Below are 24211 nucleotides of genomic sequence, written 5' to 3'. Positions count from 1 at the left end.
ATATCTTCATTTCTACTCATACTTTGTAACTTTATCCATTGTTCTTTGATTAAATTATAGTTTTTTTTCTGTACTTTCAAAATCCCTCAGTTCTTTATCTATTATTATATTTAAAGCATTGTTGAAACTCTGTATATTTACATTTTTGCAAGGAGGCATAAATGTGCTGTTATTTTTTAATTTACTTGTGTCTAATAAACTGTATGCATTAGCTTCATGATCAGATTCACACGAATAAAAACTGTCATTGCTTTCCAAATCTGTTTCCTCAATGCAGTCAGTTATTTCATTATAGTTTGTATTAAAAAAAATACTCTTAGATTCATTTTACGAACTAAATTACATATCTCAATTTTTATCTCATGCCTTCTAGGTACACGTCGGTATAAATTTTAAACCTTTATCCAATACCGACTGTTCTATGGCATCAAAATTATAAGCAGATAAATTAACAACATAATCCGGTACCTTAGTACCATCTACTGAATTAATATGTTCATCTACCTTTTTTATAATGTCCTTCGCCCGAGTCTCTTTGGCGTTCATAACCTTGCCAGCCTCACTTCCTAGTAGTAGTGTTTTGTCCATTCGAACCTTTATAGCTTTTCCGGAATGATTCTGGGTTAGCAGCCCCTTGTAAATTCGGAAAATCTTTGTTCTCTCTATCCTCCTCTTCTACCCGACGACGCACCACTCTCACCGGAAAGGAAGCTTCTATTTTTATGCTGGTCGGTAGTGGTATTCCCTTTTTGAAAAGTCACGCTCTTTCTCCTAGACCGCTGATTGGTGGAAAAAAGAAAAGCCTCGTTATGCTCGTAGTCGCGAATATCCCTCTGCAACTTGTATTTTTTTTCCATCCATAAGATCTTTTTCATAACTGGCCAACCTGGTATTCATATTCAGTAAAAAAAAGTCTCTAATACCGAACTTGATGTAACATTAGCGATCTGTTCGCATACTTGTTTGGTCTCATTTATAAGTTTCTCTCATTTAATGTTATCTCTTTCAATTAAAATAGTAACCCATTCCAAACTGCAGCAATATGCCGCTGCTATCCATCGTTCTTGAAATTTCACTTCAGTCTCTTCAGATAGTTCAAAAGGAGAAGAAGGATTTTTAATGGACCTGAGTCCCCTCGGTGTTATCTCCAATTCTTGATATCTTTGTAGACTTCCAATGTTATAAAATACTGAAGCCTCTTTAAAAATCAATTTTTCCAGTCTAGAGCACAACTCTTGTGCTGCTGGAATATCAGAAACTTCCGATCTTTTACCCACCATGGCAAATGGATTTGTTTTGGTCCTTTGACTGGTATTTTCCCATTTTTTCATTATTCCTATTGCTCCAACACCTTGAGCATCCGGTACACCGTTCTTGGTGCCATATGCATGGCTTTCATTATTCATACTGGTTATTGGTACATTACTGAGATTTACAGTTTCACCGTTTCTGTTGTTAAATTCCATACCCGTTTCACGAAAAATACGGGGAAAGGAGCACAAAGATTCACTGGTCATAGTCCAGATGCAACTATAGTAGAACACACGAATATTGCAAACCACCAAAAAAATGAGACCAGTGAATAACAGCTCTACTTTCCTGAATAAAACTTATTCCACAATACAAACTTCTCTAGCACCTCGGCCACAGCTTTTACAGAGTAAAAATTCACCTATTAAAACAAGCTCTTTTTATATCATTATTTAACACTCTGATTAATCAATTAAACAATTAGTTCATTAAGATACAATCACCCTTTAAAGCTAAAAAAACTATATAAAACTTTGCCAGTTGCATTCTTTATTTAATCCACAAGGAAATAGTGTGTTATATTTCATTATTAGCACAGATTCTTTATGTCTCAACATGTTTTTTTGTAATTCTGCATTCCCATATTGCATTGGTATTTGTTCCAACACTGTTGCCTTCATACATTTTATGTCCCCTTGATGTTTATCATTAAAATGTTCCGCTATGGGGCTCATGATTTTGTTATTTTTAACATCTCTTACATGCTCTTTTATTCTTTCTGCCAATGACCTTTTGGTCTCACCTATATAATATTTTTTACATGAACAAAGAATAACATAAATTACTCCTCTACTCAAACAAGAATATGTACCCCTGGTATCAAAATATTTAGCCCCTATCTTATCTACTTTAGTAACAATATACTGACAAATGGAACATTTTCCACAAGGTATAGTTCCCACCATATTAGTATTCACCAATATGTTGTCTCTTGGCTTTTTATATATGTTGTGCACCAAGAAATCTTGAAGATTTTGCCCTCTTTTATAAGATACTATCAACTCCACATTTGTTAATGACACAACTTCTCCTTTTACTTGTCTCCAGTACTGTCTTACCAACCCATTCATTATATGAGAAAAAATTGTATATCTAGTAACAAAAAATATTTTATCTATGTCTTGTTTTCCATCCTCATATTTTATCTTTTAAAAGAGGCATACCTGCATGTCCCTGTAAGACAGTCGTGCAGAAGATACCTCAGATTCAAGGCTGGCTTAATGCATTACCAGTTATCTGCACTGCCGTTTGGCTTATCTACTGCGCCCAGGGTCTTTACAAAGTGGCTGGCACCAGTAACTGCATTTTGCAGACAAAGAAGTATACAGATATGTCCTTACTTGGACGACTGTCTCATTCAAGCAGAGAACAAGGACATTCTTCTTCGACACCTGGCGTTTTGTGAAAAGACTTCTAACAGGCCTAGGGTACACAATAAATGAAAAGAAATCACAACTGGTACCCTCTCAAAATATAACATTCCTGGGTGGAAGCTTGAATACAACTGCCCAGATGGCTTACCTCATGTCAGACAAACAAAGGCAACTGACTACTTACTTCAAACTGTTGGCAACAAAAAACCCAGTTATCTGCAAGACAAATTCTGCAGGCTTTGGGCTTCATGGCATCCTGCATCCTACTGATTCCATATGCAAGACTGCATATGAGGAAACTTCAATGGTACCTAAAAGGTTTATAGAGTCAACATTCTCACAGTCTGGAAACAATGATTCCTCTCATTCCCTGCCTACTACAGGAGTTTCTATGATGGGCAAAGGCATGTCACCAAAACATGGGACGTGCCTTAACTCTACCCCCTGCCAGCCAAACTTTAACAACAGATGCATCAGATTATGCCTGGGGGGCCCACATGGCAGGAAGATGCATTCAGGGCATATGGACCCCAAAACAAATGCATCTACACATCAACCAGAAAGCGATGCTAGCTGTTCAAAATGCCCCAACAGCCTTCAAGGACTTACTTCATCCAGGACAACTACTGATAGATGAACAACACCACGGGCATGTGGTATGTAAACAAGCAAGAGGGCACACACTCATACCCCCTTTGCAGATCAGCCATGGCACTGTGGGACACAACTTTGACCTACCAAATGCATCTTCAAGCTCAGTTCTTGTCAGGAAAGCAAAATACTCTGGCAGACAATTTAAGCAGAAAAATTATGGATCCTCATGAGTAGAAACTAAATCCACTAGTCTTCAGCATAAAAGAGAAATGGGGGAGGCCAGACATAGATCTATTTGCCTCTCCTCAAAATTATCAATTGAAAAGATTCTGCACAAGGACTTATCACAGACAAGCATTGAAAGTGGACGCCCTATCCTTCAGTTGGAAAAACCTATCAGTTTACGCCTTTCCTCCTCTGCCTCTTCTTCCCAAGGTCCTCCTAAAAGTCAGACAAGAGAAACCAAAGATGATACTAATTGCCCCGGACTGGCCCCACCAATACTGGTACCCAGTCCTAAGGAGCTTGTCTCATTACCCAGCCTGGACCTTACCTCAAAGACCTCAACCACTGTCCCAGCAAAACAATTAGATCCTGCGCAATCAACTCCAGACACTGAACCTGGCAGCATGGCTGATCATGTAGTTATACAAACGACACCTCTCAGTAAAGCTGTGATGGAAGTCATTTTGGAAGCCAGAAGGCCTTGTACTAGAAAATCTTATGCTGATAAATGGAAGAGATTCTGTGCTTGGAATCAAGCACAAGGAACTGATATAGCAGAACCAAATATTCCTCAGATATTACAATACTTAACTGAGATGCTTGACAAAGGCCTATCTTTCTCATCAATTAAAATCCATGCCTCTACCATTTCGGCTCATTACATTACAGAGCCACCAATCTTTTCTCATCCTTAACTAAAGCAGTAACTTAGAGGAGCCAAAATTTTAAGACCTCCTAGAAGATCACCACTACCTGCATGGGACCTCAGTTATGTGTTGGAAAAAGCTCACCCTGCCTCCATCTGAACCAGTTGCTACCACTGATGTAAAGTTCTTATGGAAAACAGCTCTTCTACTAGCAATTACTTCAACAAGAAGAGTTTCAGAGCTACAGGCCCTCATGGCTATAGAGCGTTTTATCATATTTTACGCAGATAGGGTGTCTCTGAGGACAAATCCAACATTTATGCCTAAGGTGGTTTCCAGTGTGGCTCTTAACCAAACAATTCATCTGCCAACCTTTTATCCAAATTCGCAGAACAAGGAGGAGAGAATTCTGCATTCCTTGGACGTACACAGACAGCTAAGACTCTACTTGAGCAGGACTAAAGCTCTAAGAAAAACTGAGCAATTACTAGTGACATATGCTGCAGGATCAGAAGGAAAGGCTGTTTCAAAGCAGACAATTTCTAAGTGGATAAGCCACTGCATCCATTTCTGCTACTTACACCATGGTAAACCTGTGCCCAAGGGCATTAGGTCTCATTCCACCAGAGCTGCAGCTGCTTCAGCAGCCTTTCTCAGAGGAGTACCAACCAAAGACATTCTAGAGGCTGCTACTTGGAGTTCTGTTCACACCTTTACAAAGCATTATCATTTGCCTCTCTACGCTAAGTCCAGGGCAGGCTTTGCCACTGCAGTTCTGCAGGGCCTTATAGCCGCACCCAATGCTGTTTAGCTCCAGCCTCCCAACTATAGCTTTGGGATTCTACCCAAATGTAATGGCTGCAACAGTGAAACACGAAGAACATAGTACAGTTGTGTACGTTTACCATAAATCTAGATGTTCGAGTGTATTCACTCTTGCAGTCCAGGTTACCCTTCCGCCATCCCCCTTTCATTCTGGAGTTTATCTTTCCTTCTCTATCTTCTACAACCTATGTGGTGTATTTGCTTGTAGATGAAGGTAAAGTTTATATTGATGCATGTATATATACATACATATATTTTTGCTACCTTTTTGGGGGGCACCTGACATCTGGGGCAAGAAAAACTAAAGAAAATGGCGTCAGCTGCATGTTTTATACCCCTGACGACCTGACGTCATGGAAGAAGAGACTGCAACCGACATAGGACCCAAGTCTTTGGAATTCAGGCCAACTGAGGGCAACCTGCCAGCAGATTACCCAAATGTAATGACTGCAACAGTGAATACACTCGAGCATCTACATTTATGGTAAGTGTACACAACTGTACTTTTTGGCAACACCTTTGCCATTCTAGTTAGTATCAACATAAACACTTTATAATTGTAGCTTAAAATTGAAATATGTCTGTATGAAGCTTGGTGTGGCTGTTCTTAAGGTCTTGGCCTTTTGAGTTTTGGTTATTGACCTGCATCTCCTTCATCCATTTGGTTTACTGCTTGGAATTCAGTTTTCCAAAGGGAGATCTAACATGTTCTCACCATGTCCGTTTATCTTCAGGGGACCTTCTTTGATGGGTCACAATCTCCCATCATGCCACTTTGCTGGTGTGGTCTTACTGCCCAGCCTTTAAGTAGGACAGATATAGTTTTATAACTTAAGCATTGTTGTCCAGTCTTTATTATTTTTTGATTGGCAAGACGTGTGCTAGATGGGATAAACTAACCGTCTTAGGTTTCAAGTGCATTTCTGTCTGGCAGGTGTCATTGCAGTATATGCCAGAACTATGTACTTGCATCTCCAGATGTGGAACTTTTAGAGAAAATTGTCAAATGGTGTTTATGGCAAACAAGAGCACAGCCATGCAACCTGTCAGAGGGTCTCCTTGTACATCACCTAATAAGGTAATAATGTATCTGTTAATTTTCTGTAATGACAGTGTGTTTTATTTTATTCTCCTTCTGTTCTGTAACATCATGGTCTGTTTTGTGTTTTTGTTTTTCACAGACAATGCAATTCCCATCAAGTCGTGGTTTAGTGACCCAAGCGATACATCACTTCTCAACCTTTTACCAATGCTTGATGCCCTACGGTATGCAGATAGGCATAATTGCAGTTTCCCAAATTTGGATTTTTTTTGTTGATTTACTAAGTATTAATAATGCTTCATTCCTAGGTGAGCAGTTGCACTGATTTTGCATTCTAACTCACTATTTGTCACTTATGCAAGGTTGCATTTGATGACAACTAGGTTTTATTTCAGATGTCTGAAAAGGGTGGTAACTTACTCTTAAGATGAATGCTTCAAGGAATGTGGTGTTTTTAGTGAGACCCAGGACATTTTCATCTGCATTTTAAGTGCTGAAGCCCAATTAAGCAGTGACATTACATACTTAAAATTGACGGCCTTCTATTCTAATGTTGCAGTATTCTTTACATATGGGTATACTCCGCCCCAAGCAACCCAGCGTCTGGACAAAATACAACATCTTTCAGCTACTGCAAGTATGTGGAGCATCGCATGCTTGGCTTGTCAAATGTCAGCCATAAAAGGATGTCCGTACATACAATCCTCAGAATGTCTCTGTCGTCATTGAGAATGCTTGACTTGTACTGTGTGCTGCTTCCAGATAAATGTCCCTTTGAGGTTTAATTTTTTATTGTTACTGCGTTTTTTTTTTAGTTCGTGTCATCCAGGAAGGGCAAGTATAGGTGTGGAAGGCAAATTGTACATAAGGACAGTGACGACCTTTGTCTGTTTTGTGTAGGCCCTAATCACAACCATCACTCCTGTGCTGTTTTTCAGGCCTTTGTCCCAAAAACCTTGCAAAGCCATCTTTTGGCTTTGAGCTTATACTTACAGAACCATTTGAAAAGATTAGCTAAGGACATTAGGGAGGGTTCTGTGGGTTCTTCGGCCAAACCGACTTTGAAGAGGAAGGTCAGTAAGCCTAGGCCTGAATCCTCTTCCGCTGGTCCTCTTTCTGCCGATGTATCCCTTGAGGTTAGTGAAAACCCAGCGGTACGTTTGGAGGTTGGATCTGTTTCTCGGCGGGTACCACTTTGAAGGACGTTAGAGAAACCAGTCTAGGTATGACTTCAGAGGCAATGCAGGCCATTTCGGACAGACAAGGGGGAACCATGGCTTGTGCTGGAAGCGTCCAGAGACATACCGCACACTCTACTTAAGGAAGAGGTCCCAGTGTTGGTCATTGAAGACAGGCCTACATCTGGTTCTTCTACTTGCCATCAAGCAGAGGTTGCATGTTAAAAAAAAAAAAAAAAAAAACAGAAAACAAAGCATCTTCCAGCCCCTACTTTGCTTCAGTTTGACTGTGATACTTTTTTACAGAGTGATTAAGGCTTTAATGGCTCTTAAGTCTTCTACTGCTGCTTCTGTTCCTTCTTTTTCTTCTTCCCTTGTTAGGAGGGTTAAGAAACAGGAGTTCTCAGAGGGTCTTCATCTGACGAGGAGTCCTTGTCATACTCACCTCAAATTACATCCCGTTTAGAATACGCTTCCTCTGAGGAAGAATGCAGTGGTGCTAATTCTCCAGTGGAAGAGATATCTTTTGGGGAGACTGTTAATAAGATGAGAGAATTCTTTAAATGGGACTGCTCTCAGGTCTCTGAGGTGCAAAAAAGGTATTATGACATTTTACAAATGGAATCTCCTTCTCCTTCTACTGCGTCACCTGTATTGCCAGCATTTTTGGATGCTTTCTTTTCTGCTTCTAAGGCCCCGGATTCACATGCTTCTAAAAGGCCTGACAGATTTTATAAGGTGGCTGATGATTGCAGATTCCTTTACAAATGTCCTTCAACTGATCCAGCTGTGGAATTCATTGCCTCTGACACATTCTCTAGGTTGTTACCGTCTTTTAAGCTTCTTCCTTCAGATAAGGAGAGTAAGATAAGAGAAAGACTTGGGAAGAAGGTTTACACTTCTGGTACTTTAGCTTTTCGAACCATAAGCTCATTGCCAAAAAGTGCATTGTCATCCCCTTTGGTAAAAACTCTCTACCCATGAGCTAGATGGTAGTCTACTTAACACCAAAAGTGTGATAAGCGACCTTGGGACACAGGTGGACAGCAGACTGTCCTTTGATAATCACATTGCCACAGTAGTCAGAAAATCCTTCTATGTAGCACACCATCACAAAAGGTTTCTCATCCAGGAAAAAAGAGGTCATTGTTCCCCTCTATTCGTCACTCATTAGACCCATTATATAGAGTACAACGCCCCTTTTGGTATGTACCTCACAAGACATCTACAACAACTGGAAAGGCCGCAGAAATAGCTCACAAGTGGATTACCGGCCTCAAACAGATGCCCTACGCAGACCATCTAAAAAAACTGCAGCTTTACTCTGTCGCATATCGCCTACTCAGAGGCGATCCCTGCCTAACACATGTCAAACCCAGAGCTTTTGGACATGCTCCACTTAAAGAAATCCCAATCCCTTCGAGCTACATGCTCTAGGGACCTAAACCTTGTCACCACAATAAACAGAACATCCTGGAGGGATAGATTCCTGTTCCAGAGACTTCCCATACTCTGAAACAAACTACCTATCTATATCAAACAAAGCTCCTCCTCAGCACTCTTCAAGAAAAATCTTGATTGGATGGGAGATAGGAAATTCACCCCGGGGATCACTTCTGTGGCTCTGCTCGACAGTGGCATAGGAAAATAATTTTCTTGGGTGGCGAAAGCCAGGGTACCTTTTGGCTAGGCTTATATAAGCCCTAGGGCCAATAGCCTAGTACCTACCTATGAAAACTAGAGTTTTTTTCCAGGTCTAGGACAAGCTTTCTTAGAACCATTCTCCAGTGGCTCCTAGACCCTCCTTCCACCTCCCATTTTTTTATGATAATTTACCCATATAGCTTAGGCTACTGCAACAGTAATCAGTATGATAAAACACAGAACAGTTGTGCAAGTAAACGTAACATAACAGTAGATGTTCAAATGGTCATTCCTGCAGTAGATGTGCCCTCCACTACCACCACCCCTAGTTTTTTTTTTATTTGTTTTTGTGCCAGGATGTGGACACTTTTTTGCTCCAAGCGTAAGTTCCCACTCTCAGCTGGAGTGAAAACTGTGAAGAACTTTGCACCCAAACCATTGTTTGTTGCATCAGCTTGAGCTGACCAGTGGTTTGGGCATGTGAAAGGTGCCCTGAAGCTTTGGAATCTGTCCGTCTATTATATCTTTTGCAGGATATAACCCGTATAGTTTAGGCTACAGCAGCAGTGGTCAATATCTACAGTTATGACAAATTTACTTACCCTTTACTTTATATCTTTTATGGAACAGAATTTCCAGATTGTGTGTTTACCGACATGCTGTTTGGTCAAATAGTATAGATGCATGCTTTAAAGCATTTTTCTGTGTGACAGGAAACTTTGATAAAGCGTAGTGGAAGGTACCAAAGTAGTTTGTCATTCAGATGTTTTCATGAGCTTATCCAGTGCTGCCTTCACCCTTTGTTAGGTAGTCCTGGAATTTTATTTTTGTTTTTTTTTTTTTGCAGTCTTCAGTGAAATTCATACATTGCTGAGTGACTTCATTTTTCCAGACTGTTAAGGTCTCATTTCTGTGTATTTTTAAGCTTGAAAAGATATATGATTACACATTTAAAAAGCAGAGCAGATGTATTTCTTGTAACAAATCGTTGTCCACTTCTGCAAACCATTGCAGAGATCACATTGTAGCTGGAAATACCACTAACTTCTGTTTTCTGAGGAAGACTGGGTCACTGATGGTTGATATTTGGAATTACATATGGTACTGTTCTATAGTTAATTTTTGTGTTTACCACTGTTGAGTGTCATCAGTACAGTTGTTAATGCAGACTCTCAAAAGGTCCACTTCAGAAGATGAAACCTCATTGATATTTGTAGTATAATCTATGTGAACTTCGACTTTCCATTTGCCATGGTGCTTGTGTTATAGCAAAGAGAACTTCAGGAGGGGATTAATGCACCCACATCATTCTGTGGTAGTGGACTTTGCTCTGTTTTAAATTTGTTTAAAAGGACCCACTGGAAGGCTGAACCTACTGTATCTCTAAGATTTTGTGGAAGACTTTATTTCCAGGGTTCTGTTCTCTGATAGGCGAGACTGTTGCCATGGACAAGCGCGTACCAGTGGTTGCAGAGTGATTATCCTGTAGTGGACCTCCTTTTGCAGTTTCACCAATTTCCTCAGACTGTATAGTGATTGGTGATTTCTCCCACTCTGTTTGTGAACATCAACCTGCACATACCAGTTGCAGAGACTCCCTATTAGTTGTTCTGTAGTTTAGAAGAAGTGGACCCTTTATTTAGACTTGGCTTTCCACAAACTAGCTGGACCTGAGCAGTATTCCTTCACTGGAAGGCATTCTTTGAAGTTTTGAGATCAAAGCCCCTCTTACTTAGCTCCAACCACTACACGTTGATGTGGCCTGTAGACAAAAAAGGGAACACCCGCAAGTTTCCCTAGAGGGGTACTGCAGTTCTGGCAGTAATCTTAGATTCAGAATTTTGTCATTTATATTCTAAGGAAAGTGGGACAAGTAGACTTGCTATGCCACAGCTGCAGTCCTCACCTGCCTGATCGTGATTTTCTAGGAATGGGACATTTAAGATAAGTCCGTTCTCCACATGGGGAAATGTAGCCCTCTGTCTGTTCTACTCCTTTCAGAAGGTTGGAGAAATTTTAGGGTGATCACATTCATTCTCTTTCTTCCCAACCCTCATTAGTATGGTAAACTGTTGTAACATTCTGCAGAGTGCCTGGTAAAGCTGAATCTAATCAGATTAAGCTATCAAGAAAGCCTGTTCCTCTTTCTTGGGACCTTAACTATGCTTTGGAAAAACTGACTGGTGCCTTTTGAGCGAGTTGCCAGTTCTTCCTTAAAACTTTGTGCTTGCTTACTTTTGTTAGTGGGCCCCAATTCAGCTGAAAAGGTATGTAAGCATGTAAGATCTGATGGCTATTCCACCTTTCTCTGTTTTCCACAAGGATGGTGTTATCTTAGAACTAATCCCGCCTTCCTTTTCCAAGATGGTTAATGAGTTCTCTTTGAACCAGTCCATCCTCTCCTTCCTTCCTTAGAATAGAGAGGAAAGAATTCTTTCACTGGATGTGCATAGTGAACTTAAATTTTACCTGGACAAAACTAAGTTTATTAGAAAAGTAGACCAGCTCTTTTTCAAGAAAATACATTGGGGTTGCTAGTCTCTAAGCAGACCATTTTTCTTGGATTTCTGAAGCCATTTTCTTTTGTTACTCTTTCCAGGGGGAACATCTTACCACCTCTGTCAAAGCTCATTCCAACAGGCAGTAGTATTTTGTAAGGCAATACCTATATATCAGATTTAACTGCTGAAATTTCTTTAGAACAAAACAGTTCTGTAACAGGAGCTGGTCTCCAGCTAGGGGAACGTATTGTTATATCACCAACTTTCTAGTGAAGGTAACAAGCTTCTGGTACATCTCCAAAAAAGAAAACCAACTACTGAAACAGGTATTTTCCTACTGCTTTAAGCACCTTATAACACATATCCCTTTACCAAGTAGAAGTAGCTGTATGCTTTTAACTTTAGTCTTCCAAGAAAAAGTTATACCTTTAAATATTCACTAGTTGTATTTCCTGTCAGATTTGCACACAATCTTACCATTACTAAAATCCATGAGAGTTTTTTCTCTCTTCTGCTTGAATTCCCCACTGTGGTTTGGCCCGCTCCGTTTGCCTTGGCTATGCTCAGGCTCACTCCTCTCCCCTGCCCCCAGTCCCACCTATCTCTACTGTTATACTCTCCTGTCCCCATTTAACCATCCATACCCACCCAATAAAATTACATAATTTTATACCAATAACATCCACTTTAAAATAAAAGCATATGTCTAACCTGTATTGGTACTTAAATTAAAGATTAACGGAGTTGGGTGTTTGGTGCCATAACTAGGATTTAGCTGTATGCTAGGTGATCTGCTGTGGTATTCTCCATAGTTAAATCCAAGGAGTTAGGGGAGCAGGGGGAAGATAAATGGTCATGTCCCATGTTACTTTTGCTAGTGGGTGGAATAAGAGAACAGAATACTACATGTATGCATGGTTAGTGCTGTGGGTAGGATTGCTAGTTAGTATTAAGTTAGCATTAGGTAAATAGTCACAGCTGTCAGTGAGTCTGAGAGATGAATATTAAGCCGGGGTTCCACAATAAATTAAAAGTTAATTGCTGCTAGTTCAGTGCATCAGTTTGCAGTCAGTAAAATATGCCAGCGGGTAGGGCATGGTTATGATGTAGTGATCGGTAGGGTCAGACTGCAGAATAGTGGCATATATCAAAAATGCTGCTGTAGCTTTTTACCTTTGGCAAGATGGAGGAACTGGAGCAGTAGGGAATGGTGTACACAAGCTGGAAGGCTGTATTGTTTAATTCAGTGTTGTAAAGAAGGCATTCTTGCAAGTTGGTTAATCAGATAGACAAGATTAAAGTGCCGGTTGTCAAATAGGATGAATCAATGATACTGAAACTCAGGAGGAGCAAGTCTTGTAAATTTTTATATAATTTTGTCAAATCCAAATTATCCCAAGAAAATCATAAGGCATGTGTGTATAGGTTGTCTGGTGATGTGTTATGGTATCGGATCCATGGTCGTGAGTTTAACATGTTGGATTAACACTTAATATCCTCCTATTTATATGTTGCAATATTCATAACATGTGGGAGTCTGCTGCAGGCTGCCTCGAACATCCAGCCAGTGTACAAATGTCTAAAGCTACTGTAAGGTACATGTGACATCGCACATAGGATCCCGTCCAACATTACTCATATAGTGACATCTGGTATATAGCTAACGGAACATACCAATCTCAGAACTTTTTTGACGCCAGTCTGAACATCATCTACAGTCGTTAGCTCATCAGAGAAGTTGCAGATTCTGACTCGGGTAAGTGCCCCATTGGGGGGTTTTCTTAATTTTTGGGGGTTGCAAATTCCATGTAAGGATTCCCACGATCTGTCTTTTTTGCCTAGGCCCTAATCACGACCATACCTCCTGTGCTATTTGCAAGGCCTTTGTTGCAAAGACCCCGCATCGTCATCTCACTTTTCCTAATTTATAACTAGAGAGCAAATGCCTTAAGCGTTTAGCTCTCAGTGCTATGCAAAGTGCGTCCAGCCCTTAAGGGGAGCCTATTCTTAAGAAAGCCAAGAAATCTAGGTCTGAGGTTTCTGCTGCTCCTCCAATTCCAGACGTTTTTCCTGAGGGCGATGTCAGCCCGGAGACCTGTTTGGAGGTAGCTGGTAATTCTTCCACGGGTACCACTGTGGAGGCTGCAGAAGATCCTCCTAGTAAGTCCTCGGGGGATATGCAGATGTCCGCTTTGGACATGGGGGGGTGGCAGGCTTATTGTGTCTGAACGCCTTCGAGGCATTATTCGAATCCTGGTTCATGAGGAGGTCCCAAGCAATATTACAAAATGCAGGGCGACGTCTGGTCGCTCTTCCTTCCACCGTATGAATGCTCCACTTAAGAAGCAGATATCTAAGCATTCTTCTCCTTCTCCTCAAGAACATTCCACTGATTGGCAAGCCTTTTCATGAGGACTGTTAAATGCCATCATGGCCCTTGGGCAGTCCACAGGGGTTTCTCCGCTTTCTCCTTCCTTTCTCCAGTTTCTCCTCAAAAAAAGATCAGAATTGAGGATTCCTCTAATGAGGTTGATTCTTCTGGGGATTAGTCTCTGGCATACTCTGCCTAGATGTTCTGTCCACTAGGATATGCTTCGCCAGAGGAGGAACTAAATGGAATTAATTCTCCAGGAGAAGACCTTTGGAGAGACCATTGTGAAGATGAGAGAATATTTTCAGTGGGACTGCTCTCAGGTTTCAGACATACAAAAAGTTATGATCTTTTACAGATTGATTCCCCATTCCCATCTGCAATACCTTCAGTGCTGCCAGCTTTCTTGGATGCTTTATCATCTGCTTGTAAGTGTCCAGATTCACAACTTCCTGCCCCTAAACAGCCGCCAGACAGGATCTATGACGTGCCAGAGGATTTTAAATTTTCCATAGGATCATAGGAGATTACTAGGCTAACGGCCCCAAGATCCTTACAAGCCTAGCCAAGTTTAACCCGTGTTCCCAAGGCTGTCTGGTTCAAGCAGACACTAAAATCAGCACCTATTGCTCCTGTCCAGGAGGAACACAGGTGGAACCCCTGAGTTGAATTTCTGGTTACCCATCCAGTCCTCCAAATTATGCTTACGTAGGGCCAATGAGGGGCTTTGTTTAACATAAACTTAAATAGGACATGCTGGAGGGACAGATTTATTTCCCAGCAACTGCCACGTCTTTGGAACAGGCTACCAATTTATGTGAAACAGAGCACCTCTATGACACTGGTAGAGGAGCCTGGATGACTGGATGGGGCACTGTAAATTCTTAGTGGGGATAGCGCCCACAACCCTCCTGGACATGGGCAGTCACCACTAATTGCAGTCTTGGGTATTGACTAGTACCTCTACGGTATTACATTGGGTTGAAACGGCTTAAGCTTAAAATGACCTCAGGGTCAATAGCCTAGTAATCTTCTGTGATCCTATGATACTATGATCCTATGAATAGGAAGCTTGTTCCAAAGGTGGGTCAACCTCTGTGAGACAAATCTGTCTCTCCAGTAAGTTCTGTTGATGTCACACACCAGGTTAAGGTCCTTTGAGTGAGTGACCTGTGTGCCATATGATTTGCAAACGTGCAGCCTTTCCATTAAAACTGGGTCAGAGATTACTCTATATGCAAGGCACAAGTCGCCTCCGAGCAATCTGTACAATGCAGAGTAAAGTGACTTCAGTCTGTCTACATAAGACAGATCTTGAAGACCTTTGTAAGGAATCTGTGGTCTCTCCAATTGCTGCAGGTGTTTGGAAAGGAGCATACCAAAGGAGTGTTGTACTGTTATTAGCCTGATGAGGCAAGAGTACAGGGAAGGTTATAACTTTTTTTTTTTCTGGAGGCAATGCCCTTATGAGATGAGCAATTTAAAATGCCTTCTTACCCCTATGGAGACATGGTGATCGAAGTTAAGGTCGCTGTCAGTGTGTGCCCATATCTCTTACCATTGACTGTGTGCTTAGGGTATTACTAGTGATATGGTAGTTTGCAGCAACATCGCCCTTGTTGAAGGGGAAGATTCATTTTTTTTTTGCATTAAATTTAAGACCATGACTTTGGCACCAGTCATTAGTCTGCGTAAGACCTTCTTGCAAAATGTTGCTATCGCTAGGGGTTTCAAAGATCACTCCCAGTTTGCAGTCATCGGCAAACTATCAGCCACAGTCCTTTAGTTTTAGCCTGTACTTTGGAGAAGTAGATTCCGAACAGTAAGGTTCCCAGAACAGATCCCTGTGGAACACCACTGGTTACCGGTCTGCTGTAGGAGGTGGAGTCCCCTATTTTGACAGTATGAGTTCTGTCATTGAGCTGGTTTGTAACCCACCTGATAGTATATGGGTTGATACCCAGCTGGGTGAGTTTATCAATGATGCCTGAGCAGGGATTGTATCAAAGGCCTTGACTATAAGTCTAGGTAGGCTGTTTGTGTCCTCCTACAGATCCAGCTGCAGTATCAGTGGCTGTATATAAGTCCTCTAAACTTTTGCCTTCTACCTCCCTTCTCCGTTCGGACAAGGAGAGCATAGTCATGGAAAGGTTGGGGAAAAAAGTATATACTTCGGTCACTCTGGCCTGTAGGGCCATAAACGACCAGACCCAAAAGGCAAAATATTGCTTAGCCCTCCTTTCTCAAGCCACTAGGTTCATTTCTAAGTTTCCAGACTCTAACACTAATTCCCAGCTTGCTTCCATTTTTGGTTCCTCTGCCAAGTGGCACGTCATTCTATAAAATACAGCTGTAATGCAGTGGAAGCATCTGCCAGAGCTGCTGCATCTGACTCTGTCCTTCGGAAGTACTCTTAGCTGATACTCCAACCACTACCAGATGATGCCAAAGCCAAAATAATGGATGCTCCACTAGATTCCACAACTTTGGGTCTGCAGCTGCAGAACATTTTAAGTCCTTGCAAGAAAAGGGCAATGAGCTCTGGGACCTTAAACATATTTGTGTCACCAGTTCCAAAATTTCAAAGGAACTGTCCTCCTAAAACTACTTTTGTAAAGGAGCTGTCCAGACCTCCTCATCCTAAGAGTAAAAGAGGTGCTAGAAAGCCTTATTTTGCCAAGTTGTCTTCTACTCCTGCTGCTCAGAAATAGCCCTTTCTGAGCAAGCCAGGTAGTGTGTGACTACCAACCTATTTGCAGTCAGACGCCCTCTATCCTTGCTTCTTTCTCGGTCTCCTCCCTGATTGGAAAGAGATCACCCAAGACTCCTGGGTCCTTTCTGTTATTCTCAGAGGATACTTCATGGTTTGGAAGATTCCTCTTACCTTCAGGGGTATTCCACAACCTCCAAATGATCAGATGACTTTCTTCCCTCGAGTGATTCTCACCAAACAGGAAAGGGTTTCTACTCAAAAATGTTCCTGGTACCTAGAAAGGATGGTCCTTGGAGACCCAGTCTGGATCTGTCCCATCTAAACACCTTTCTAAAGGTGCCCACTTTTCACATGCTTTCCTTAAATATACTGCTTCCTCTCATTCTTCATCAGGCTTTCATGGTGTCGCTGGACATCAAGGATGCCCATCTTCACATCCCTATTCATCCTGTTTACAGGACATTTTGGCACTTTACTATTGCTTCCTCACATTTTCAATTTTCTTCCTTGCCCTTTGGTTCATGTATGGCACCAAGGGTCTTCACAAAATACTTTGCTCCTGTCATTTCATTGCCTTTTGCAGGCTCAGGGATATTCAGATTTTCTCTTATCTGGATGACGACCTCCTTCAGGCTCACTGTCCAGACATACTTCTTCAAAACCTTTACTTCACAATGTCTCTTCTGGAAAGACTAGTATTCACTGTTTCCAAAAATCCTGTCTTATTCTTTCACAGGACCTTGTCTTCATAGGATGCAGAATTCAGTCAGACAAGGTTTGCTTTATTACATTCTCAAAGTCTTGTCTCTAACAGTTAACTTTCAAGCTATAATTCTACTCCAGTACCTGACTGCCAGGGGGTTTCTCCATCTGCTGGGCTTCATGGCATCCACTATTTCCATGTTACCTCTATCCAAATGTGACATAAGGAAACTCCAGTGATATCTTGGGTCATTCTGGATGCAACATGCTTATCCACTAGATTTTGTGATTCCTGTTCTTCCCTGCTTGAAAAAAGAACTGGAGTGGTGGATTCAACAGGTTACCTTCAATCCAGGACCTCCCCTACAACCCCTCCCTCCCATCTCAGGAGTTGCTAATGGACACCTCGGATGTGGGATGGGGGGGGCAACCTTTGCCTCTGGAAAGGTTCAGGATGTGTAGTCTCCTTCTCAAATAATGAAACCAACAAATACATAAGAGATGAGAACTGTCATTTTTGCCCTGCAAACCTTTCATCCTGTCTTTTAGCCAGGTCCCGTAAAGTGGTTCATGGAGAACACCACAATTCTTTGGTTTGTCAACAGGGGGGGGGGCAAGTCATATCTCCTGTGCAGGTTGGCTGTCGAGGCTTGGGATTTGGCAACTCCATATCAGCCGACCCTTCAGGCAGTTTACATTCCTTCCAGTCAGAATGTTGTGGGAGACGCATGGAGCAGGTCCATGACTTAATCCCATTAATGGATGTTGCACTGGCATGTGTTTCTGGACATTATCCACCTGTGGGGTACTCCTCAAGTAAATCTGTTTGCCTCTTCTATGAACAGACCACTTACAAAGTTTTGTGCCAAAGTTCCTGATCCTTAGGCATGAAAGATGGGCACCCTAGCCTTCTCTTGGAAGGGGATGTTTCTTTATGCAATTCTCTCCTTCAGAAAGTTCTGTTAAAAATTCAACAGAACCAACCAAAAATCTTGCTGGTGACTCCCTTTTGGCCAAGACAGCATTGGTTCCCCCTTCTGCATTTAGCCAAGGGCAACCATCACAAGTTACCTCACAGGGTGGATCTACTCACACAGGGCAAGAGATCTTTAATACATCCACAAATATCAACCCTTGAGATGACACTGTGGGTGATAGGGTTTTGATCCTTTTCAGACACCTATTTTTTTGAGGGCGTGCCACAAGTTCTGCAGGAGCCCAGAAAATCCAATACTAGGAAATCCTACATTTCCATATGGAAGAGGTTTTTTTTGTCTGGCAGCTTTCCAAAAGCTTACAATTATTGCCTGTGGATACTCCAGTGGTTTTGTCTTAGCTGTGTGAACTACTGAAGACCGGATTGTCATACTCTTCAGTAAAAGCTCATCTCTCAGCCATTTCTGCCTGTGACCCCTCCTTTGGCTTCACGGTTGGAAGTCAAACTTTTCTTGAAAGGCATCTTTCATGGCAGACCAACAAAGAAACCAGTACCTCCTCCTTGAGATTTAAACAGTGTTTTAGAAAAACTTGCATTGCTTCCCTTTGAACCAACAGTTTTGTCTTCCCTTCAACATTGCACTTGGAAGGCGTTGCTTCTTTTGGCTATCACTTCAGCCAGAAGGGTTTCTGAACTTCAGGCCCTTATGGCTTCTTCTCCTTTTACTGTTTCTCACAATGATAGGGTTCCCCTATGCACCAATCCCTCCTTCATGCCCAAAGTGGTGAATAAGTTGTCACTTAATCAGTCCATTAACTTGCCCACTTTCTTTCCCTCTCTGCAGTCTTCTATTAAGAGGATCTTACACACCTTGGATGTGCATAGACAGCTCAGGTTTCATTTGTGTAAAACCGAGTCTTTTAGGAAATCTGACCATCTCTTCATTTCCTGTCATCCCAGGGCTCTGGGCAGACCTGTTTCCAAGCAGACAATCTCCTCCTGGATCTCTAAGGCTATTTGCTTTTGTTATGTGGCTCATGGGAAAACCATTGCATCTCCAGTTAAGGCTCATTCCACTAGATCTGTGTCTTCAGGTGCTTTTTTCAAGGGTCTGAATATTTCCTCTGTCTTAGAGGCAGGCACTTGGTCTTCTGTCCATACTTTCACAAAACGCTACAAGTTAAATGGTGTATCTAGGTCTAGAGCTGGTTTTGCCAGGGCTACTCTTCAGGTGTTTGTAGAGAGTGCTGCTGCCCCTCCTCCTACCCTGTCTTCTGCATGAGCTCTGGTATTCTCCCTCATGTTATGAATACTGCAACATATGAAGAGAAGGACATAGAATAGTTGTGTAAAATCTTAACATAAACCTAGATGTCCTTCTTTCCTATATATTGCAGTATTCTATCCCTCCCACCTTCCCCCTGATGTTTGCTTGTTTCCTGGATGGGTGTTTCTCAGTTTATCTCTGGCTGGTGTTCTTCCTGGGGCATTCAGTTATGAGGATGGTGCATGCTGACATCTGCTATATACCTGACGACACTTTGACTGATGTTGGATGGGATCCTATGTGCAACGTCGCACATACCTTACAGTAGCTTTAGACTTTTGTATACTGGCCGTTCAAGGTAGCCTGCGGCAGACTCCCACATGTTATGAATATTGCAACATGTAGAAGAGAAGGACATCTATGGCTATGGTAAGATTTTACACGGCTATTCTGTTTTGCAAATAGGAGGTCTGATGGCCACCAAAGGAGGGGAGGCAAAATGGGAGTTTTTTAGTGTGTTGGTTAAATGCGGTTGTAGTTTGTTTTAATTATAATCTGTCAAAGAATTGAGGCTTGATTTCAAAATCTTTGTTGGTGGTCAAATACCATGGGATTGAGGGTAATGGAGTGTAAGATTACATTACAACTCTATTGAAAGTGTTCTTAGAAGTGGTTAAACTGGATGATGATGATGCTTAGAATGACATCAATCAAAAAAGATAAACAGCTGAAGTTGTGATTTGGGAGGACTGAATACTAATTTTGTGTGTGATTTTTCATATATATATATATATATATATATATATATATATATATATATGTGTGTGTGTGTATATGTATATCTATATATATATATATATATATATATATATATATATATATATATATCTATATCTATATGGTTCCCCTTCACAAGATCAAGTTACTGAAAGCTCGAAATTCAGAAGCTCGAGCCCAGAATCTCGAGTTTTCAGTAACTCGAAATTGTGAAGGGAAGAGAAGAAAACAAAAAAAAAAGTTTACTTACATGTTTGCAGGGGGCCGAGTCCCCCTGCACTTCCCCCTGCTTAAAATATATCAGCTTCGTGACCGCACTATAGTGGAGTAACAGAAATTCTCCCGTTGTGCGCTTCTGCGTACAGAGCAGAACGGGAGATTTCCCTCATCCCCATTCCAGTGCGATCTCGGAGTTGATACATTTAAATAGGGGAGTGTGGGGGATGCAGGGAGGCTTGCCTCCCTGCAAAAACAGCGTAAAGACATTTTTGGAATGTCTTTTAGGTGCACTTTAGAATTTCGAGTTGCTGAAAACTCAAGATTCTGGGCTCGAGCTTATGAATTTCGAGCTTTCAGCAATTCGAGATTCTAAAGGGGAACCATAGATATATATATATTATATATATGTGTGTGTGTGTGTGTGTGTGTATATATACATATATATATATATATATATATATATATATATATATATATATATATATATGGTGCCGTACATTTTAGTACATATCCATAGTGAACGTACATAAAGGTGGATTTGGGCCGTAGTGCGGTTTGAGTTTTGAGTCATGGTTGTGGTTAAATATGTACTGATGAACCAACAAAACCCTAATTTGTGATGAGCAAATCCAAAAAATAACAAATTTTTTCTTAAATAATATTGATGTAGGGAATTTTATATTTTTATACAGTAAAGTCAGTGTGTGTGTGCAAGTGAGATACAGGGACTGAATTATGTTAAGGAGCCTTGGGTGTGGATTAAATCTTGTTAGATTACTAGTATCTTGTAACGAATGGAAGGTCTGGGGTTCTGCAGAGGAAGGAAGCAAGAGAAGAGCATATCATTGTTAAAATTATCAGTTAATTTGGAGATGTGACTTTGTTGGCATCCTTTTGGATAATCCAGTTTGAGTTGGTTACAGTATAATCATCCAAAGTTGTGCAAGGCTTAGATTAAATTTTAAAATATCAGTGTTAGCAGCCATGCTTCAGGAGATTCAGTGGGAGTAGGATTGAAGGTGTTGTGTATTAAAATATAACATGCATTCATAAGGATTGTTAGTCACAATGGATGCTATATTTTTAAATGACGTTTGAAGATGTCATCTATAAAGGAGATGAACCTACAACCCGTAATCCATGAGTCATAAGTATTAAACTTGTACAACAAGAAGAATATTATGGGAAGCATACATTAGAGGGGGACCCACTTTGATTAGGGATCCATGGTCATGGATTAGTACTATGTTGGGTTGGTAAAGTATTGTTGCAAGTAAAAGCCCTGATGGTCAAGGAGAGGGGGAAGCATTATGGAAGCCTATAATCTGCAGGTTACTTTGAGTTAAATCATGCTAAGGCCAGATTTTTAAAATATATGCTGGCAGGCAACCTTCATGTGAGACCGTGTGTTTAGGTATAGCTTAGTGCCCTGCAGTGTGGTCTTATTTGGCTGTCTGATTTATGGGTAGTCTGTCTTGCTTTTATAGACCACTGTGAAGGACTGGGGACACTTGGGAGTTATGTTTCAGGAAGACCTAAGACCTATTGTGTCTAGTTTACATAGTAACGATCCCTCCTAAGACCTATTGTGTCTAGTTTACATAGTAAAATGGACAGTATAGCTATCTATGTGGACAAACATCTACAGAGGGTTATGGTTAACAGCAGTACATATGTTAGGGATACTTTTGACTTTTTGGGAAAGATCAAAGACATTTATGTGGAAGAAAGTGATTTATTGGTGACGTTGGATATAAAATCACTGTATACAGTAATACCCAATAATAAAGGTATGGAGACAGTGAGACTTGAATTATTAAAATATAAATTGTATTCTGAAAACACTGTAGGAATAATAGTGGAATTGCTTGATGTTATTCTTAGATCTGGAGTAGTTTACTTCATTTGGTCTTCAACCTGTGGGATACTGGATACGTATCGGATCCAAACCAGCAATCTTACTAGCATCTGCTCTGAGCTCCAAGCTCCTCCCCTTAGCCATAATACACCTCCAGTACCATCCAACACCCAGGTATCATTTGCTGCGACTAGCTGAAGCATCGTGATCTCCAGAGCTCCGGGTAGGAAGTGGGCCTAAAGTCTTTAGAAAGTCTTTCTCTTCTCTACTAACTTTAGGTTAGTGTAGTGTAGGTTCCCCTTTCTCCTCCCCTCGCTTGGTACATTGAGTGCTCAATCTTTGGTGTTGTTTAGCTTAGTAGTTTGTGAGTGTGTTGCTTTCCCTCCCCCCTCTGTGTTCTGTGTGTGTGGTGAGTGGTGCGTTCAGTGAGAAAAATAATATTTATTTTTCTTGTTGTTTTACAACTGATATTATGGCTGATAAGCCCATGTTTAAAAGATGCACTGAGTGTGGCCATAAGTTGTCCCCTGTAGATGGCCACACTCTTTGTGTAATGTGCTTGACCATGGCCCACCTTAGTACAGACTGCACTCTGTGCACGGGATTTAACCCACATGCAATTAAGGACAGGAAGGCTAAGTTGGCCCCGAAAGGCCTTCTTCCCTCTTCTGAGGCGGTTGCCACGTCTTCGGGCTTCGGTCACAGTAGCTGCTGTGACCACCTCTCCTCCTCGTCCCCTTGCTTTTTCTCCCTCCCAGGCTGGGACTCAACCTCATGTGTCAAAGCTTGCGGAAGTGGAGCGGAAAAGGGGCAGAGAGAAGGAGAAAGAGCCAAGGTCTGAAAAACGCAAGAGGTCTCCGGACCTCCCTTCACCGGTTAAGACTCCTAGGATCCGTGACTCCCCTCGGCTCCAATCTCCGAGGTTTTCCCTGGAGCCGGAGGAGACACGCTCTACATCTAGGGCCTCGGTTCCTCGACCTGCAAGGTCGGAGTCCGTGGCCTTGTCGAGGTCCACCCAGTCCTTATCGGAAGTTGACATGGATAAAATGATGAGGTTCATTCGTACTCAGATCCAGATGGGGGGGGGGTCTTTCCAGCCCCCTCTCCCTCAGGAGGGGGGAGCTCGCTTCCTTTTTTTCAACCGATTTCTCCTTCTCCGACTCATCCACCGGGATCAGAGTACTCTGATCCAAGGATGTCTTTTGTCAGGGGGTCAGCACCGACGTTACCTGCTTCCCAAAGGAGTGGAACCTTTTTCATCGGCTCCACCTTTGTCCGGCTAAGTTCCCTCCCTCGGAGCTCTGTCCACTTCGAGCCTGGCTCCGATTCTCTCATCGGACCCGGAGAGACCGGCCTCCTTATTGGTTCCACAGGAAGTTCATTCTCCCTTGGCATTTGACGTGGTAGAAAGGGTTTTCTCCACTGGATCGAGACCCCTGACTGTCCCCTCGGACTCAACCCTGACCCCCTCAGCTCTTTCTACGATTCCCATCATTTTACAAGCGGGACAGCCTGTGCTGGAGGAGCCCCAGATGGTTCCCCCTGAGGAACAAGTGGCTTGTGAGTTTCCCTCCGGAGAGCCCCACCGGAGATGTGCCTCGCAAACATACATGCAAGAGGAGGCACTTTGACTCCCCTGAGTCCCTCACCAAGGATACGGACTTGGATGATGGGGAAGGTTCCCCCAGGTCACCTCCCGAGGTTGTCTTCTTTGGAGACATTATGGAAATCCTTTGCCATCAGGGAGGTTGGTCTGCCCCCAGACCGTCTTCTGACTAGTCTGTGTTCCTAGAGGCTTTAGGCACGGGCCCATCTACTTCCTGGGTGTCCCTCCCGCAGATCCCTTGGTGGACCTCGTCACCTCATGGGCATGGAAGCAGCCGGACACCATGGAACCAATTTCCAAAAGGTCTGACAAGATTTTGAGACCACCTTCTGATAGGCCAGCATGGAATAAGGGCTCCCCCGTAGATGCTATGGTGGTAGCAGCAGCCACAAAGAAGGAACTAGCCCAGGAGAGTTCCTCG

The 24211-nt window shown here is 42.0% G+C and overlaps 1 protein-coding gene across 1 annotated transcript in view; it reads left to right on the top strand.

Moving 5' to 3' along the window:
* Positions 1 to 24211, top strand: part of CTDNEP1 (CTD nuclear envelope phosphatase 1) — a 770907-nt gene that overhangs the window by 680707 nt on the left and 65989 nt on the right. The window contains exon 9 of the mRNA XM_044076710.1: positions 6157 to 6241. Within this exon, the coding sequence (XP_043932645.1) occupies positions 6157 to 6241 (85 nt within the window). The remainder of the gene's footprint in view (positions 1 to 6156; positions 6242 to 24211) is intronic.

This window comes from Protopterus annectens, chromosome 7.part0, assembly GCF_019279795.1.
Source record: "Protopterus annectens isolate FY-2018-M chromosome 7.part0, PAN1.0, whole genome shotgun sequence".
Lineage (NCBI taxonomy): Eukaryota > Metazoa > Chordata > Ceratodontiformes > Protopteridae > Protopterus > Protopterus annectens.
The sequence above is the reverse complement of the archived record's forward strand: the minus strand, read 5'-3'. Positions and strand labels throughout refer to the sequence as shown.